The 15,398-nt window shown below is 39.9% G+C and overlaps 1 protein-coding gene across 1 annotated transcript in view; it reads right to left on the bottom strand.

The window, feature by feature from the left end:
* LRMDA (leucine rich melanocyte differentiation associated) overlaps positions 1-14,340 on the bottom strand; it is a 677,396-nt gene extending 663,056 nt beyond the window's left edge. The window contains exons 1-2 of the mRNA XM_075758625.1: positions 14,196-14,340; positions 9,622-9,722 (exon numbers count right to left, since the gene is read on the bottom strand). Coding sequence (XP_075614740.1) covers positions 9,622-9,722; positions 14,196-14,225 — 131 coding nt within the window. The 5' untranslated portion in view covers positions 14,226-14,340. The remainder of the gene's footprint in view (positions 1-9,621; positions 9,723-14,195) is intronic.
* Positions 14,341-15,398: the final 1,058 nt, after the last annotated feature.

The following is a 15,398-nucleotide window of genomic DNA, read 5'->3' as shown; positions in this document are numbered from 1 at the left end:
ACTAAGCCCTCCGAGTACCCACAGAACAAGTGCAGGTAATGTGGATTTAGCCTCCAACATCACTCCAAAAACCAACTTCAATCTCACACAGGAAACCAGATCAAGAGAAAACAGTTCACTCTCCACTCATTCACAAAAATTACGTGATGCAAACATCAATTCACTGGGAAATGCTTCACCTCAGTCAAAAGGTCTTATCAACAGCCTTGAGTCAATGGATGCTTAATATGACAGCTGATCTCTGTTCAAGTCCAAGGAGTTTGTTACTCACTTTTGTTCAGGAGTACAGATTTCACCTTTACTCGTGGTTGCAACTGCCCCTTAGAGATGGATGTCACCCAAAAAAAAAACCACTTTCATCATCCATCATAGCAATATTCAGGAGCAATCTTTAAGGATGTAACAGTTCAAGCTTGCAACCTTATTTTACTTCATGTCAAATTGTGCAGTATGTTTAACATTGTTACCAGATTTAACAGCCCTAGTAATCCTTCCAAGAACACACATTGACTCCCTCGCCAAAGGTTCGGGTAACGAGCTTTTGCCCAATTCTGCCATGTGATACGCTCGAGACATCTCCTTTCACAACGTTAAGCCTTCTTGAGAAAAGCAGAATAGAACACAATCTTATGTTCTGATCTGTCAGATACAGTAAATCAATGGATAATGGCCAGCACTGGGGGTCAGAGGTATATATACTACAGTGTTTTCACAGTCCGTTAGTGACTATGTGGCCATAAAAAGTCAAGCAAGGATCAATGGACAGAAAGACAGGCTGTTGGGACTAAAGAAGATAACAGCCACCAGTACAAGATTGAAATACAACCATTTATACTCTAAGTTTGTCCTTACATATTACTGAGTTTGGAAAAATAACTTATCCATCAAAAAAAAAAAAAAAAAAGCAACTTACATCCTTGGCACAGTATGCTGAAATCAGTGAGATATTTAAATACATACCATAAGCCATTAATTTAATATTTTTAAAATTAGGTCATTCACTGGTCCCCTTCATATCACCAATAAACCAATAACTGCAAATAAGACACAGCAGGAAAATATACAAGTCACAAACACACACCGATAATACTTTGTAAAGACAAATATTCTGTAGTCACATTTAAAAGTTGACAAAATAACACAACACAGGTATGGCTATTGTATGCAAGACATTGTATATCTTAATAGCATTTTTTAATATTATTCAAAGTTTTTGAAGGAGAAAAAAGAAGTTTGCTTTATACATTACCCAGATCACATCTGGTTCCAGTTGAAATGCCACTTTTCAAAAAGGGGAGGCATGGTAGGAGGGAAAAGGAGGGGAAGAAGAGAGCAAGGAGTAGATTTAGTTTTGATTGTCTATCAACTATCAAAAGTAGAATTAATATTTGAAGTCTAAAATCCTTTTTGTTACTGGCAATACTCTCCTTCCATTTTACAATTGACGTACACCTATAAAACTTTATCTTATACAACTCCCTAGGTATTACACATGTAGAAAGTGAACCCATCATCACACTTGTCTTCAGTCCATCTAGTAGGATAAAACCATCTCATAGTTATTTTAATAGAAATATAATTATGCATAATGTAGTCCATAATGATTAATAAACATATAAGACTTCATCTGAAAGATCATTACATCTGTAAATTTTAAATTATTTAAATGATTCCTTGTAAATAAATATTTCATTTAGCAAATTGATTTCCAACAGAATTGCCTTCTAAAGAATGAGCATCCTTAGCAGTGTTAGTGTACATTTATTTTCAGACTTTCATAACATTTCAACATTACTTTAGAACAGCATCTTGTGCATACTGTAGGACATCCCTTACAGGTAAACTTTAAGTACTCACCTCAACTACAAAACCTACTCATTTGAACTTGATACATTACTGCAATAGTAGGAGAAAAATATCAAGAATTTGTACATTTCAGATTGGCTTAGCTGTGGAAAATGCTATCTCTTTGTTGAGGTCTCTAAATACAATTCCATTTACCTTGAAACAGTGAACTATTTATAAACATTTGTAAACGACTGTTTTCTTACAGTGCGAAAGAAATCTCAGCTACTACTAAACATCTTTTTTGTAAAAAACACTACAAAATCTTCAATACTTAAACATATTAATTCCCTTTTCACATAGTAAACTGTGGTCATGCTTGAAAGAAAAAAAAAAACCAAGGAGAGTGAAACAGATTAACTGCATAGCTCCAATACACTTATTTCAGACAACATACTATAAATCATCTTGAAACAAAACAGGCAATTATAATGTGCACAAATGTTATGATACTATGCATCTCTACTGGTCCAACGGTTCTAAATTATTGAAACTGATGGCTGAACAAGGGCATATTGTTTCAACACACTTGGATTACTTGAACGATTTGAATTCTTTCTCTAGCTACCCAGTGCTGTGCAGATCTCTCTAATTCAATAAACAGATAGATGTCTCTTAGATAATTCAGGCTACATCTAAGGGGATTAAAATACATGACCAAAAGTTCTGAAGCAATGTATTTTGTTTGTAAAGCATCATGACTTTTATTTTTTTTTTACCTTCAATACTGTAAGAAGACTCTAAAATTAAAGTAAGTACATACATTTTCCCTCAAAGCATTCAGTGAGGACAGAACAGCAGTTCCTTTCTCCTTCTAACTTCTACCCCATATTTCAATCCTCTTCACCTCAGTGTAAAAGAAACAGGAGTGAGAGCCATAAGACAGAATCATTTCAAAACACAATCAGCTATTTGTAAACACTTTCTCCTGCAGAAAATCCGCAACTGCTAGTTGCAAGAAAAAGCAGCAAGTAAGGTAAATCAATTAGCTTGCTAATTTCTCACCCTCATTTATTTAGCTCTGCACTGTATTTGTCGTAATTGACTATAATTATGTTAATTACTAACTCCAGCATAATTACTATATTTATTGTCATTGAGCACACTATGTACCCAAAGCAAAGCTGGCATTTGTCGGGCATCAAAAAAATAAATAAATAAATAAAACCACACAACTGTCGGGAGGGGTTTCTCTGAAAACTGGCTGATATACCTTCAGCAAATGAAAGGGCAAAAGAGATTTCATGCAATGCTAGTTTGAAAGCATCGGTTCATTAAGGATATTAATTTTCTGATAACTACACATTTAAGCATGACACACTGGAGCAGTATCTACAGGATTTAGCAATTATTAATGCGTGACAGTTTCAAATGCTAAGTGAATCAATTAAACAGCAGCATTCACAATTTGAGAAGAGATAACTGCTTCATAACTGCCTAAGACTACAATTTTCACATGACAAAAAAGGGCCATTCAGGCTCCTTCAAAACCTGACAGGTCAAGAAAGAAGTTTGAAACAAAAGCACCTTATAACCATCATCTCTCCTCTTTACTTGTCAGATCAACTTTGCTAGTGTCTCCGCTGAAATGGCATCACCATGCCAGCTGCCACAAGGTGATTTTTCATGTCTTGTCAAAGAAATCTTTTATTCTATTTGCTCTGCATTAACATGTTACATTTATTGATCAAGCCCTTTCTGCAGCCACAGCAGGGCACTGTGCTCTTATGCCTAAGGGGGCTTTGATGTCCTGGTGACATTCTAGACCGAATAATGCACATACTAAATGGATTTAATGCAGAAATGTGTTTGTGCATGACAGCTACATTAATAACGGCCCCTCACACTGATAAATATGCAATTGCTACGATTAAGAGTTACCCAATTATGATGAAAATATTTTTCTACCTTATAAATAAAACCATCAAAAAGTTTTAACAATAGTGCATTTTCTTCAACATTTTAAAATGCTATAAAGATCAGTCTAAAGGCTTTTAAAAAATATGTCATGCTTTGTTTTGAATTCTGGCTTTTATTTCCATTTCTCTTTTGTTGTTCATCTTCCTGTTCTGTGTGTCTTATTGCTGCACAGACTGGGAAGGTGGCAAAAAAAAAAAAATTCTCTCTTTCACATACTCAACTCACAAAGAGGAACATGCCCTCTAAAACTGAAGCCCAGTTTCAAGCTGCCACTTGCATATTCCCCCAGGCAAGAAAACAGTAGGCAGAAGAGAGAAACAAACAATCTCTAGTCCACAGAGAGGATATTACAAAGCCTCAGCCTCACAAAAGTCATGGAGGAACATTCCAGACTAGGATTAAAGTTCAAGTGGATGTTTTCATACATATACTCTCTTAATCGGGCAGTGGAAAACATGCACAAGCACACACTGTGCAAATTATTCATGCTTCTAGCAGAAATAATCTGCACCCTAGAGAGAGGGAAGAGATATCTGTATCTCCGTGAGCACAATTATTGGATTAATCCTCCCTCATTGGCCAAGATTAAAGATTCACTCTCCCTTTTGCCTCATAGCTTAGACCCAGAAGAAATCTCTAAGAAAAAGGAAAACAACTCACATGTTTAAAACTACAAAGCACAAAATTAGAAGATGGACTTCTCTGTGAATTGAACTGTAGATGCTATTTATAAAAACATGGCACCTATTTGTACAAAAACACTAACATCTATTATTCAAGCATTAGAGTGCATTTAGCCTTTAATGTGAAAGGAGAAATTTGGCAAAGTTATTTAAGATTAAAAAACCTATTCAAGGGTTATTTTATTTTCTCTCCACAAGACAGAAAGATGCATCAAAAAAAAAACCAACAACACTTCGTGTTTTATCCAAGTGTCTACCCCCAGCTACATTATAACCTTCCTACTTATTTATTCCTTTTTTTCCTTCACCAGTGATGATTTACCTTTTTATTTTTTTCAATGAAATCTTTAACTTCCAATGATCAACAATAGTTTTTCATTCCTCCTTGAAATCCTTTTCAGCAAAGCCTCCCAGTAACACTAACACTGGCACATCAGTGACTTCCCTTCCCATACTCTATGCTTTCATTAAACCGGAACCAGGGAATGCTTTCCATGTATTATGAAATAAAAGTGGCCTTTACAGTACTCTATTATCAGGGAAGGCTATCAAATACAGTTGTCATGAGAGACTAGGAGCAAATTTCCAAAGCAAAACATCTCTGCTCCTGAAACATGCCTTACTGAAAATACACGGTGTAAATAGTTCATCTCTAAAATAGCTGAAAATCACTACCAATATCAAATCAAAAGAGCTGTTACAACTCAGGCTATTTGATGATGCCCACACCAATAAAGCTGCAGAATCATAGTATAATTTAGGTTGGAAGGGGCACCTAGAGGTCATCTAGTCCAATCCCCTGCTCAGAGCAGGGCGACTTCAAAGTTAGATTAGGTTGCTTGGGGCTTTGTCCTGTTGCACTTTGAATATCACCCAGGATGGAGATTCCACAGCCTCTCTGGGTACCTCTTCCACTCAACCTTTCTCATCACTGAGCCTTTCCTTAAAAACAGTTGAAAATTCCCTTGCTGCAATCTGTGACAACTGCCTGTCGTCCTTTTGCTGCATATCCGACAAGAGTTTGGCTCCATCTTCTTCACAACCCCCCGTTAGACCCAAAAGGAAACAAAAGACATTAGAAACTATTTAAACAAAAGAAAACAGCATGAGAAGAAGTAATTCATAAGTGCACTATAGCTGTCTGGGGTTGAAGGATTTCCATCCACCAGAGGTGTAAAACAGGAGACAATCCAGTGGCACCGTACCTTGCTGATTACAACTAGCATTCTTTTAAGTACACACCAGTTTTTCCCTTTGCCTCGTACACAACAAATTGCTGTTACTCCTCTTTTTTCCCTAACATCCCCATACAAAGACCCCTTTTGCCATTCACCTCTGTCTTCCCTTTCACTCCCAGGGCGAAGGAGAGATGTGTAACCATTGCGACTGATAAGTATCACTTTGCTTTGGCTGCCAGAAGAAAGAGACTTGCATCCATGTATCGCTCAGGGTAATCAAGGAGACACACTAGTTCTTGGAAAAAGGCAAACAAGACAGACAATTCTTTTAAAGAGCAATTTTTTGTGATTATTTAATCAAGTGTTGTTATTAGATTTATCACAACTGATGCAAAGACAATTAAGCATCTACATAGGCACTAATTTTTATTTAATAAAGAGGAAGGAGCTCTAGCCCAGGAAGAACTCTGAAGTCAGAAAAAAATTGATGAAAAATATACATTTTCCTCTGTATTAAATTGCCAATACAAAAGAACTAATGACAAGCCTCCCCTCCTCCAATTTAGTTCTCCAGTCCTGTGTACATTTACATGTTTACATCACACTCAAAAGTAAAAAAAAAAAATTTGAGAAATCTGAGTAACAAAAGCACCACATATAAGAACATTGAAACCGCATAATTACTCTTCTTTGCAGAAAAAAAGAAGAGAGAAGTGCCATAATGACCAATAATTAATTAGAATTTTTTAATAATGTGTTTCAACTCAACAAGTTTAAAAAAAAAAGGGGGGGGGGGGGCAGGGGCCATGGGGGAGAAACTCCTTGGTTTGTCCAAAAACAAGCTGTGTTTCCCAGAAAAACACAACAGCATCTCCTGAAATATGTTATTAAGGGACAAGCTTGGCAAAAGTTGTTTGCGTATAAGTCACAAAATATACTATATTTGACTAATTTCCCAGTTTACTAACAGCATCAGCTTTTTTCCAACATACCTGGACAAGCCTCTGAAAACACACATTTACAGTGGAAAGCCTTAAATGGCAAAATAACTTACCTGCCTCTATCTTGACTTTTGCAACAAAGTTATCTACATTATAGTGGTATCAAAATCAGCACAATTCACTAAAGCAATTGTTCAATCGAGTATTACGTTATACCAGTGGCATAAGAAAGTTTCGTTACATCAGTATCATGCCGTATAAATGTGTCTTTTCGATAAGAGTCTCTTATATGGATAAGCGTGTATGTGTGTGTATGTGCACAGTAAAGACTGCAAGTCTACAGCCGCACACCATTTCTGGTTCAGAAAGGACAGCACTGTCTTACAAGAAGAGTTTTGCTGCCAACTGGCCACAAAGCTGAACACGTTACCACGACAGAAAGATATCTCTCTCTCCGTGCAACTACACCCATGATAGCAATATTAAACAACATGACTGCAAATACTGCTGCACACAAAATTTAAAAAAAAAAAAAAAAAAAAATCAACCCTCTATACTCAATTTCTTAAATTCTTAATGAAATTGTTATGTTATCAGAAACTCTATTAACACTTTCACGTAACAGAATTTATTGCCTGTTACAGGAAGATGATTCCTTCCCAAAATACACTTGGCAGTAGCCGTAATTACAGGGGCTAGGACACAGAAATGCTATATGCAAAACAACATTTAAAAAAAAAAAAGGTTGGTAAGTACTTATTTACTGCCTAATACTGAGAACAGGTAACTGTTGAATATTTCAGCATTTCTCTGGCTTAAATACAGGCTAAAAAAAAATAGTAACCACTGAAATATATCTTTTTCTTTCAAAGAACACACACACACACTCTCATCTAATAATGACTCATATGATAATGAAAACTAACATGTTTCCTGGAAATAACTACTGTACCAGCAAAGTACAATATTCTCTTTATCTTTTTCTAGATTTTGATGACCCTTGGTCATCTTCATGCAACTTATGCCTTTACCAACAGACAGCAAGTTTTTCTAGAAAAATCAAACTCCATTTTAAAGAGACATTAAGTTTAGAGTTTCTTCCCCACTGAAAACAACATATTGAACTAAAGTTCTCAAATTAATCATTCACTCATAAAAATCATAAAACTCATCACTATACTACAGCATTGTCAGATTATTCAAGCAATAATACTTGTTTAAAGAAAATGGCAATGATCTTATGGTTTAAGCTTGCTTCGGCAGCTGCCCAAGATATCTCATCTATGTTCACATTCATTTAAGGCTATGACATTTATTCTATATCTTATCTGACTCTCTCTGTAATATGCAGACACAATGTTCATATACGAGCACAGAACTGTCTGAACAGCTACTGTATAATAAATACTTCATTCTTAGTTTCTATATATTTAGTATTTCTATCACAGCTCAAATAACAAAACATTACTGCTCTCATCACGTTTAGTATTAGCTTTCCTAAGCTAAAAAAAGAAAAAAGAAAACAAAACCGCACAAAACAAAACAAAAACAAACCTCTCCCCTTTCCCCAGATCTGGTTTCTGGCCTTAGAATACTTTACAGCTTTACAACAGCAAACTATCCTATGTCAAAAGCTGATTGCAGCTACCCCAAAAACTAGCACTTTCTGTCATGTTTCACCACACAAGATTTTAACACACTTTTTTTCCCGAGATCCCAGTAAAAACAAATAATATCCCTTTTCTGATGAAAACACAGATTTCAGAAATACATCACCAATTAAGTTCTCCATGAAAACATGAACTAATGTCTTGAAGTTTTAAAGTGGTATTTTACTTGTAGATTCAATGTTAATATTTTATGAAATAAAATTAACTCAAAGGAACTGTTCTTCAAATCATGCATCAAATGAAAGAAACAAACCAATTTTTTTCCCAGAGGCAGTACCTCCAGAGGTGTAAAGAAGGAGCAGTCTTGTTGACGACATGTTAAATCTGAATGCACATGCAAAACTTGAATTATCTTCACGACAAAATGAAAAAATGCCCATTCAGTTCCCTCTCCCAGCAAAATTCTCTCTTCTGATTACAATTTCCATAAGTACAGACTCATCAGCCAGAAGTGTAAGACAATAACTATCCACAGATTGTTTGGTGTCTTCTTTGCTCTGCTACTTCTTGCACATAGGAATCAGTCTTCCAGAGCCGACAACGGCTCGGGTAACATTTTTGAGTGTTAAGTTAAAACCAGTGGTTGTTCCCCCTAGGAGAACAAGGCACCAGCACACTACTTTTATGTGGTTTTCTCTTCGCAAGCAGACTCTCAGCTTACTCTCAGTAAAATAAAAGGAAAACTCAAAAGAGTCCGTTCCTACCATTGAAAAACCTACACTTTTTCTTAAACAGCTACGCCCCATTCCTTTTTCCTTACTTACCTACAGAGTTGCCAACCTGAAAGATACACAGCTGAACCTCACCAGGCTCTCTCACTAGGATTAAATTAAAAGGGATACTGTAATAACTATTGGGAATACTATAGAATTCTAAATCAATCCATATACTAAAATAATTAGAATTTATTTACAAATTCTAACTGCACCTAATTTTAGCACTTAACTACACAGCTGCCCAAAAATAAAATCATACAACAAAAACCACATCATCAGGGAAAAGAGATCTACAAACAAAAAGGGAGAAAAGCACACACTTACTTGTACTTTGGTTAAGAACAATTCGCTTTTGATCACGTTCTTCACTTCTTCAGGTAATGATGCTTATTTTCCATTTTGAGCAGAGAACAAACCATAAGCTCCTCATTTGGCATCATTCATGTTAACATGAGAAATTTCCAGACTCACCTGGTTATTAGTGTTCCAAGTATGTAAGAAAAGGAGACAAACATTGCCTATAAAACAGTGTTGCCCACTTGATAACAATGAAATGTACCTGACATACATGTATGTTTCTACTTTGGGAAAAAGAAAAAAAAAAAAAAATCTATTTTTGGAGTTGGTGTCCCACATTGCACTTGAAAAATCTATGTAGTGCCACGTACCTTAACAAGTTGAAGCTAAGATCTAGTCTTTTTGCCATATGTCCATATTTTCTTCCTAGGAATTCTGGAATTTCTTCACAGTCTTGACTAATGTAGGACACCTGAGAATTGGAAGCAGAAAAGAAACATTTTGTGAGTGGATTATTTAGTTTCCTGTCCAGATTCTGTCTCATTGATCCAATGACAACACACAATATAGTAAATAGTTGTTACAGCTTTAAGCTACATCATTTTACTGCTATAGAATCTATCACAATCTCATTTTCCTATTGATACAATCAGCTTAATATTTATTATATCTATAGTCTTATGTACCATGTGTTGTCTCCTTTCAGGTAAAAATAATTTGATCAAATCCATCACATTTCTTCTGTTCCACTGTTAATACTTTGATCTAACATTACTTTGTGTTACCATTCTGAAATACTCCAGAAGTTTTTTTGAGAGATCAGAAGCTGTTAAAAGGACTTTCTCTTTTGCCCCTCAGTACACAACACATTAAAAGATCACTTTGGAAAGTTTGATCCAGAAATACCCGAGCAGTGTACTGTCAATCCATTCTCATAACCATTCCTTGAGGAGATTATTATTGCCAGTGATATGCTAGGGACAGAGCAAGAGGGCTGCCCAAGATCTGAAAAAACCAAGCATGCAGCTTTTTGCAGACAGTCGTATAAGTCAAAGATTTCTGACTTCAACACCTATGTTCAGATCACACTCCTCCTTACACCCAAAACACTTGTGAATGTCTTTTTTTTTTTTTATCAGCCCTTCTAACCCATGTTTAACAGACATAGGAAGAAATAGTGGAAGCAAAAAAAAAAAAAAAAAAGTCTACTTAGATTTGATTTTTTTTTTTTTTTAACCAGATGAGTGAGTGATAATATTTCCAGAAAACCACAAACAGTAAAACAGCTAAACTTTTTCTATTCTCTCTGCTCTATTGTCTTCGAAGTCTTTGGTTTGATTTCTTCAAAGAATCTCCACAAAGCCTGCCAAACCTATTGTCATGAATTTTATACATCTATATTGGCTCATCCTCCCAGTGTTCAAAATATCAGTATAAAAGCTGTCATTTCAGATTTTGTGCTAAAGAAATCTTAGTTCCCCTTAAATGGCAACTTGCTAGTTAAGTAAATTTCAACACTGTGTTAGACCACTATCTATAACATTGCTATTATCTAATTATTTAATATAAAGTCAATTTCAAGACGAGATCACATTGGTCTAAAAGATGTTAGATGAAAAATATGCAAAAAAAAAGCCAGTCGAACTTCATTTTGATAGCATTTCACTTTCTGTTAAAATAGAGAGTCCTCTGCAGAATGGACTGACAGTATGTACTTTTGCAAGTCATCCCAGTCTCTTACACTCTAAACATGATTGCAACCTGATAATACTATATTGCATCCCATTTAATTCATTTTGTTCAATAACTTGAACAGATAAAGCTGACAACAGTGAAGTCATTTTTACGAGCAGAAAACAGGTAGCTTGAAACTCAGTTTAACAACTTCTTCCCCTTGTTAAACCATACCTGCTCTTGCAATAAATTCTGCTAGCAGACATACACACGACTTTAGCAAATATAAGGACAAAGAGAAAGGAACTGCTTTGGGTAGTTGGCATTCTAATGGTTTAGTCATAGTAGAAACTGTTTTGCAGAATTTATTGAATTAAATATGTGGGTGGGGGGTGCATCCCTCCAGTTTTCATCCAAAACAACTACAATGCATTTTACAACATACATGCAGGTACGCATACAAGAACTGCTTCATTCTTCACTGAATGGTAGATTTCTTTAAACTACTGCTTGCAAACCCTTGGAAAGACATCACACTAACAGCAGAATACTACTTTGGATTAAGCACTTAGTTCAATGTAACATGTTGAAATAGAATGACTAAAATATGATGCCTATTAACACAAGGAGTGCAAGACCATCTTGAGCAACTACAAGCATAGCAAAAGCAGAGACCATTACTTTGCACTCCTCCATCCAGGGAGGAGCAGTGGAGAAGGAGAAAGAGACTCTGACCTGCATTCCCACTGCTTCAGAAACTTACCTGGCCATAAACATTCTAGCTCCACCAGAAGTTCAAGGAAAAAGTTCATACAAACGTGTTTTGGCACGCACAGGAGGCAAAAATACATAAAATGTTGCAAAGCTTCAGCCTTTGAACTGTTTTAATATACAAATATATTTGCACAACTGGTACAAACAGATTATGTATTTGCAGATGAAATATGGTTGTCATGACCTTTTAATGCTGAGGCCTTGTAAAAGGAATTTTACTTCCACAAAGTCCACTTCAGCACACTCACAGTACAAGCACCCTTTTCAATTTAAAACAAACAGACTTATTTTTTCACAAAATACACAAAGTGCATTCAACTTCAGATCTCTATACCCCACGTACATGAACTTGCTTTGGGTACCCGAGAACTCTCTTTACTGTAAGAACAGCAGCGACTGCCAACGATACAATACATAACTCCTGAAAACTTGTTCAGAAAGCCTTATTTCCCCACTCTTCTGCTCTTTAATCCTTGAGTAATGCTGATGTAAAAGAAGACGCCAGTAGTCTGGACAACAGAAGAATAACATTTCTTCATTTCTTCATTTTCATTCTTTCAGTTCACAATCTTTTACCCAGAAAACAATAAAATGTACATAACTCATTATTCTTCCCTTTGCATCCACCTCAAATACCCTCAAAATTAGTATGAGCTTTCAAGCATATATCCAGAGATGTCACCACTGAGAGATGAGACCAAGCACAATTTTCCCAAGCTCTTTGGATGCAAAACACCGGTAAAAAGAGATTTCTTAGATTTTTCTATACCAGTCACAGAACATCATGTGGGATTAAAAGCTGGATGTAGATGTTTCCATTGCCTAATTGTCCAACTCAACTCTAAACCAGGTTGGTCACAGTCAAACATTCTTATTACTGGTGCCCTGCTCAATATCCCACTGAAATGTTCAGAAAGTTTCCCACAAAGCTCAGCATCAAATAGGCTATGGATGTCTCAGACATTCTTGCAGATTCTTCCACAGACTGTATGTAATTCAGGAAAAAAATATGGTTTTATAAAATATTTAAAACATAAGTTAACCAGTCAATAACAGTTGCACCTCTCTTCCGATTTAGTTTCAGAGGATATTACCATTTAATCTCCACAATCATTTCACAATGATATTGTAATCTTAGTAACTCATAAAGTAACATATTTATTAAAGAATGTCACCAAATAGGTCATGTATGAACTCTAGATATTGCATATTCCCTTCCATTGAAGAGAATTACATCTGGAGAATATTTCCAGTCAGCTGAGCATTACATTTTACTCTGTGCTGTTAGACGATCACATGTTAGGCACACAGCCAAATTAAGAATACGGGGACTCAAGGCATGCTCAAGGCATGCTCAAGGGAAGAAGGCAGCGTGTTACTCAGCGCCTTGTGCACCACAGAGACCACAGGAACCGCGTCCTACAGCGGCTGCAAAGTTAGCCAATTGCCTCCATATCACACACACGTTTACGCTACTTCCACGCAGAAATAGCGACCAGATTAAAGAAGCAATTAGATGGGCAGCACCTTGGTTTAATGGCAAACCATTTTCAAAAAGAAGCTTCATTTATTCTTTTTGTGGGAAAAATGAAAACATTTACTAGTTTTAGTCACAAGTTCAGCCGCAATGACATCAGTTTTTAGCCAGAAACTTTTTCAGTAGCCAGATAAGGCACCGGGTGAAGGCCGGTGGAGTTTGTTTCGCTTCCCAGCTCCTCTCTTTAACCAAACCACAACATACCCCGTGTTTCCTTTCGGCAGGGGCAGCTCAGGGTATTTCAGCGCTTCTCCTTCGGCCCGCCCCCGCAGCCTGCACAGCCCGAGCGCCGCGGGGGGCACGAGCAGCCCGGGGCGGGGCGGGGGGGGGCACGAGCAGGAGCAGCCGGGGGCCGCTCTGGAGCGTCACACGCGCCTCGGCCCCGCGTGAGGCTCCCCCGCCGGGTGCAGGTCCCGCGCGGCAGCGCGCTGTTACAGCCGCGCGGCTCCCAGAACACGCGTGTTGCACGTGAGCAGGCTGCAGCAGCGGCAGAGCCGTACTCCCCTGTCACCAGTTACCCCGGCGCTCCGTTACCTGCCCGCTAAGGAACGGCGCTGCCAGCGCACACCCCCGGGGGCCGCCCCGCCTTCTCCGCACCCCCCCCCCCCCTCCCCCGGGGGCAGGGGCGGCTGCTCGGCTGGTTCCCGGCAGCGGCCTCGGAGCAGCGCGTTCCCGAGCGGCGGTACCTGAGCAGCGTCCCGTGCCGCGGTGCCCACGTGCGGCTCGGCGCTGAAAACGCCCCGGCCCCCTGCGAGCCCGCCGCCCCCCACCCCCGCGGGAGCCTCCCCCAGCCGGGACCGGGACCGGGACCAGGACCGGCCCCGGCCGAGCGGCAGGGAGCCGGCGTGGCTTTCGGGCAGCCGCTACCAGTACCGGAGGCGGGGACCAGCCGGCCGGGACGCGCTGATCCCGACAGGTGGAGCCGCCGCCGCTCGGGCCCTGCGAGCCGCGGACACTTACTTGGGCTCCGCTCACCACGACGCCCGCCATGGCTGCGGGGGCGGCCGCGCCGGGGCTTCCGCGGGCTCGGGGCCGGGCCGGGGCCGCCGCTTCCTCACGGCAGTCAGCTGACGCGGGGCGGAAGCGCGGCCGGGACGCGGGCGGCAGCAGCAGCGCGGGCCTCGCGCCGCCACCTGCGGCTGGGCTGGGCTGCGCGCGCCTGCAGCGGCCCCGGGGCAGGGGCGGGGGGTCCTGCCGCCCCCGCGGCCCCCGGGCTCGTGCGCCGCGGCCCTGCCGGCAGCCCCGCCGGGCTGAGGACGCTGGCGGAGGCGGCGGGCGAGGGTCTGCGGCCCCAGGGGTGCCCGCCCGGCGGCTGCTCCAGGCCTCGCGGCCGTGCTTTGCTCGCGGTGCCGGTCCAACCGCCGCACGCCCGGCTGCCGCGTTTCTGCAGCGGGCTGGGACGGCGCGTTCGGTGGGATAGGCCCTGGGAAGAAGTGACGGAAATAACTCACAGGTGTGACAGTGACGAGGAATCGGGGCTTGCATTTCGATCCCCGTAAGGAGCTCGATGATGACTCGGAGGGTCATCTGGACCGGCTTCCAGCTACTAAGCAGCCCATTACTTGGTGTCATAAAGCATAACCTGCCGTTGAGGAGACGTATGCCACTGGTTATCTCTGCCAACGCTTGCAGAAACAATCCCGTGCTACCTACAGGAGAGGTCCGCATCCCCATAGCGAAATCTTTTGTCTCTATAGAATATAGAGTAATGAGTGTGGAAAACAGAAATACCTGTCAAACTAGTCCTTCCAGGGCATGCGGATTTGCTAATTAAAATAATGGCATGATGGTAGGTTATCACTGGTTAGGCAGAGTAGGGAAATTGAAGGTTTTCTGTAAGAATTTTATGTGAGACTTTTAAAGATACTTAGGTTTCCCGGCCCTAAATCCTATTAGTCATCTACCTACCTCTTCAGCTGCCTAAGCACCTTTAAAAACCTGGCTCTTCTTTCCCCTTTATTGCTAATATAGCATAACTCACTCCCGCTGAAAGCAGAGGCACGTGCTGCGAGGGGAAATAAGTTTCAGGAGGATACGTATTCTACGCTGCAAACCCCTTTCTACAGTTTATTCAGCAACACAGCAGAAACTAATACTGTGCTTGCTGCTCTGCCTCTTAATATCAGCAGCATAAATTCTTGGTACAGCTGTGGCACTACACCT

Source organism: Balearica regulorum, chromosome 7 (genome assembly GCF_011004875.1).
Source record: "Balearica regulorum gibbericeps isolate bBalReg1 chromosome 7, bBalReg1.pri, whole genome shotgun sequence".
NCBI classification, from domain to species: domain Eukaryota; kingdom Metazoa; phylum Chordata; class Aves; order Gruiformes; family Gruidae; genus Balearica; species Balearica regulorum.
This window is presented reverse-complemented; position numbering and strand designations above follow the sequence as displayed.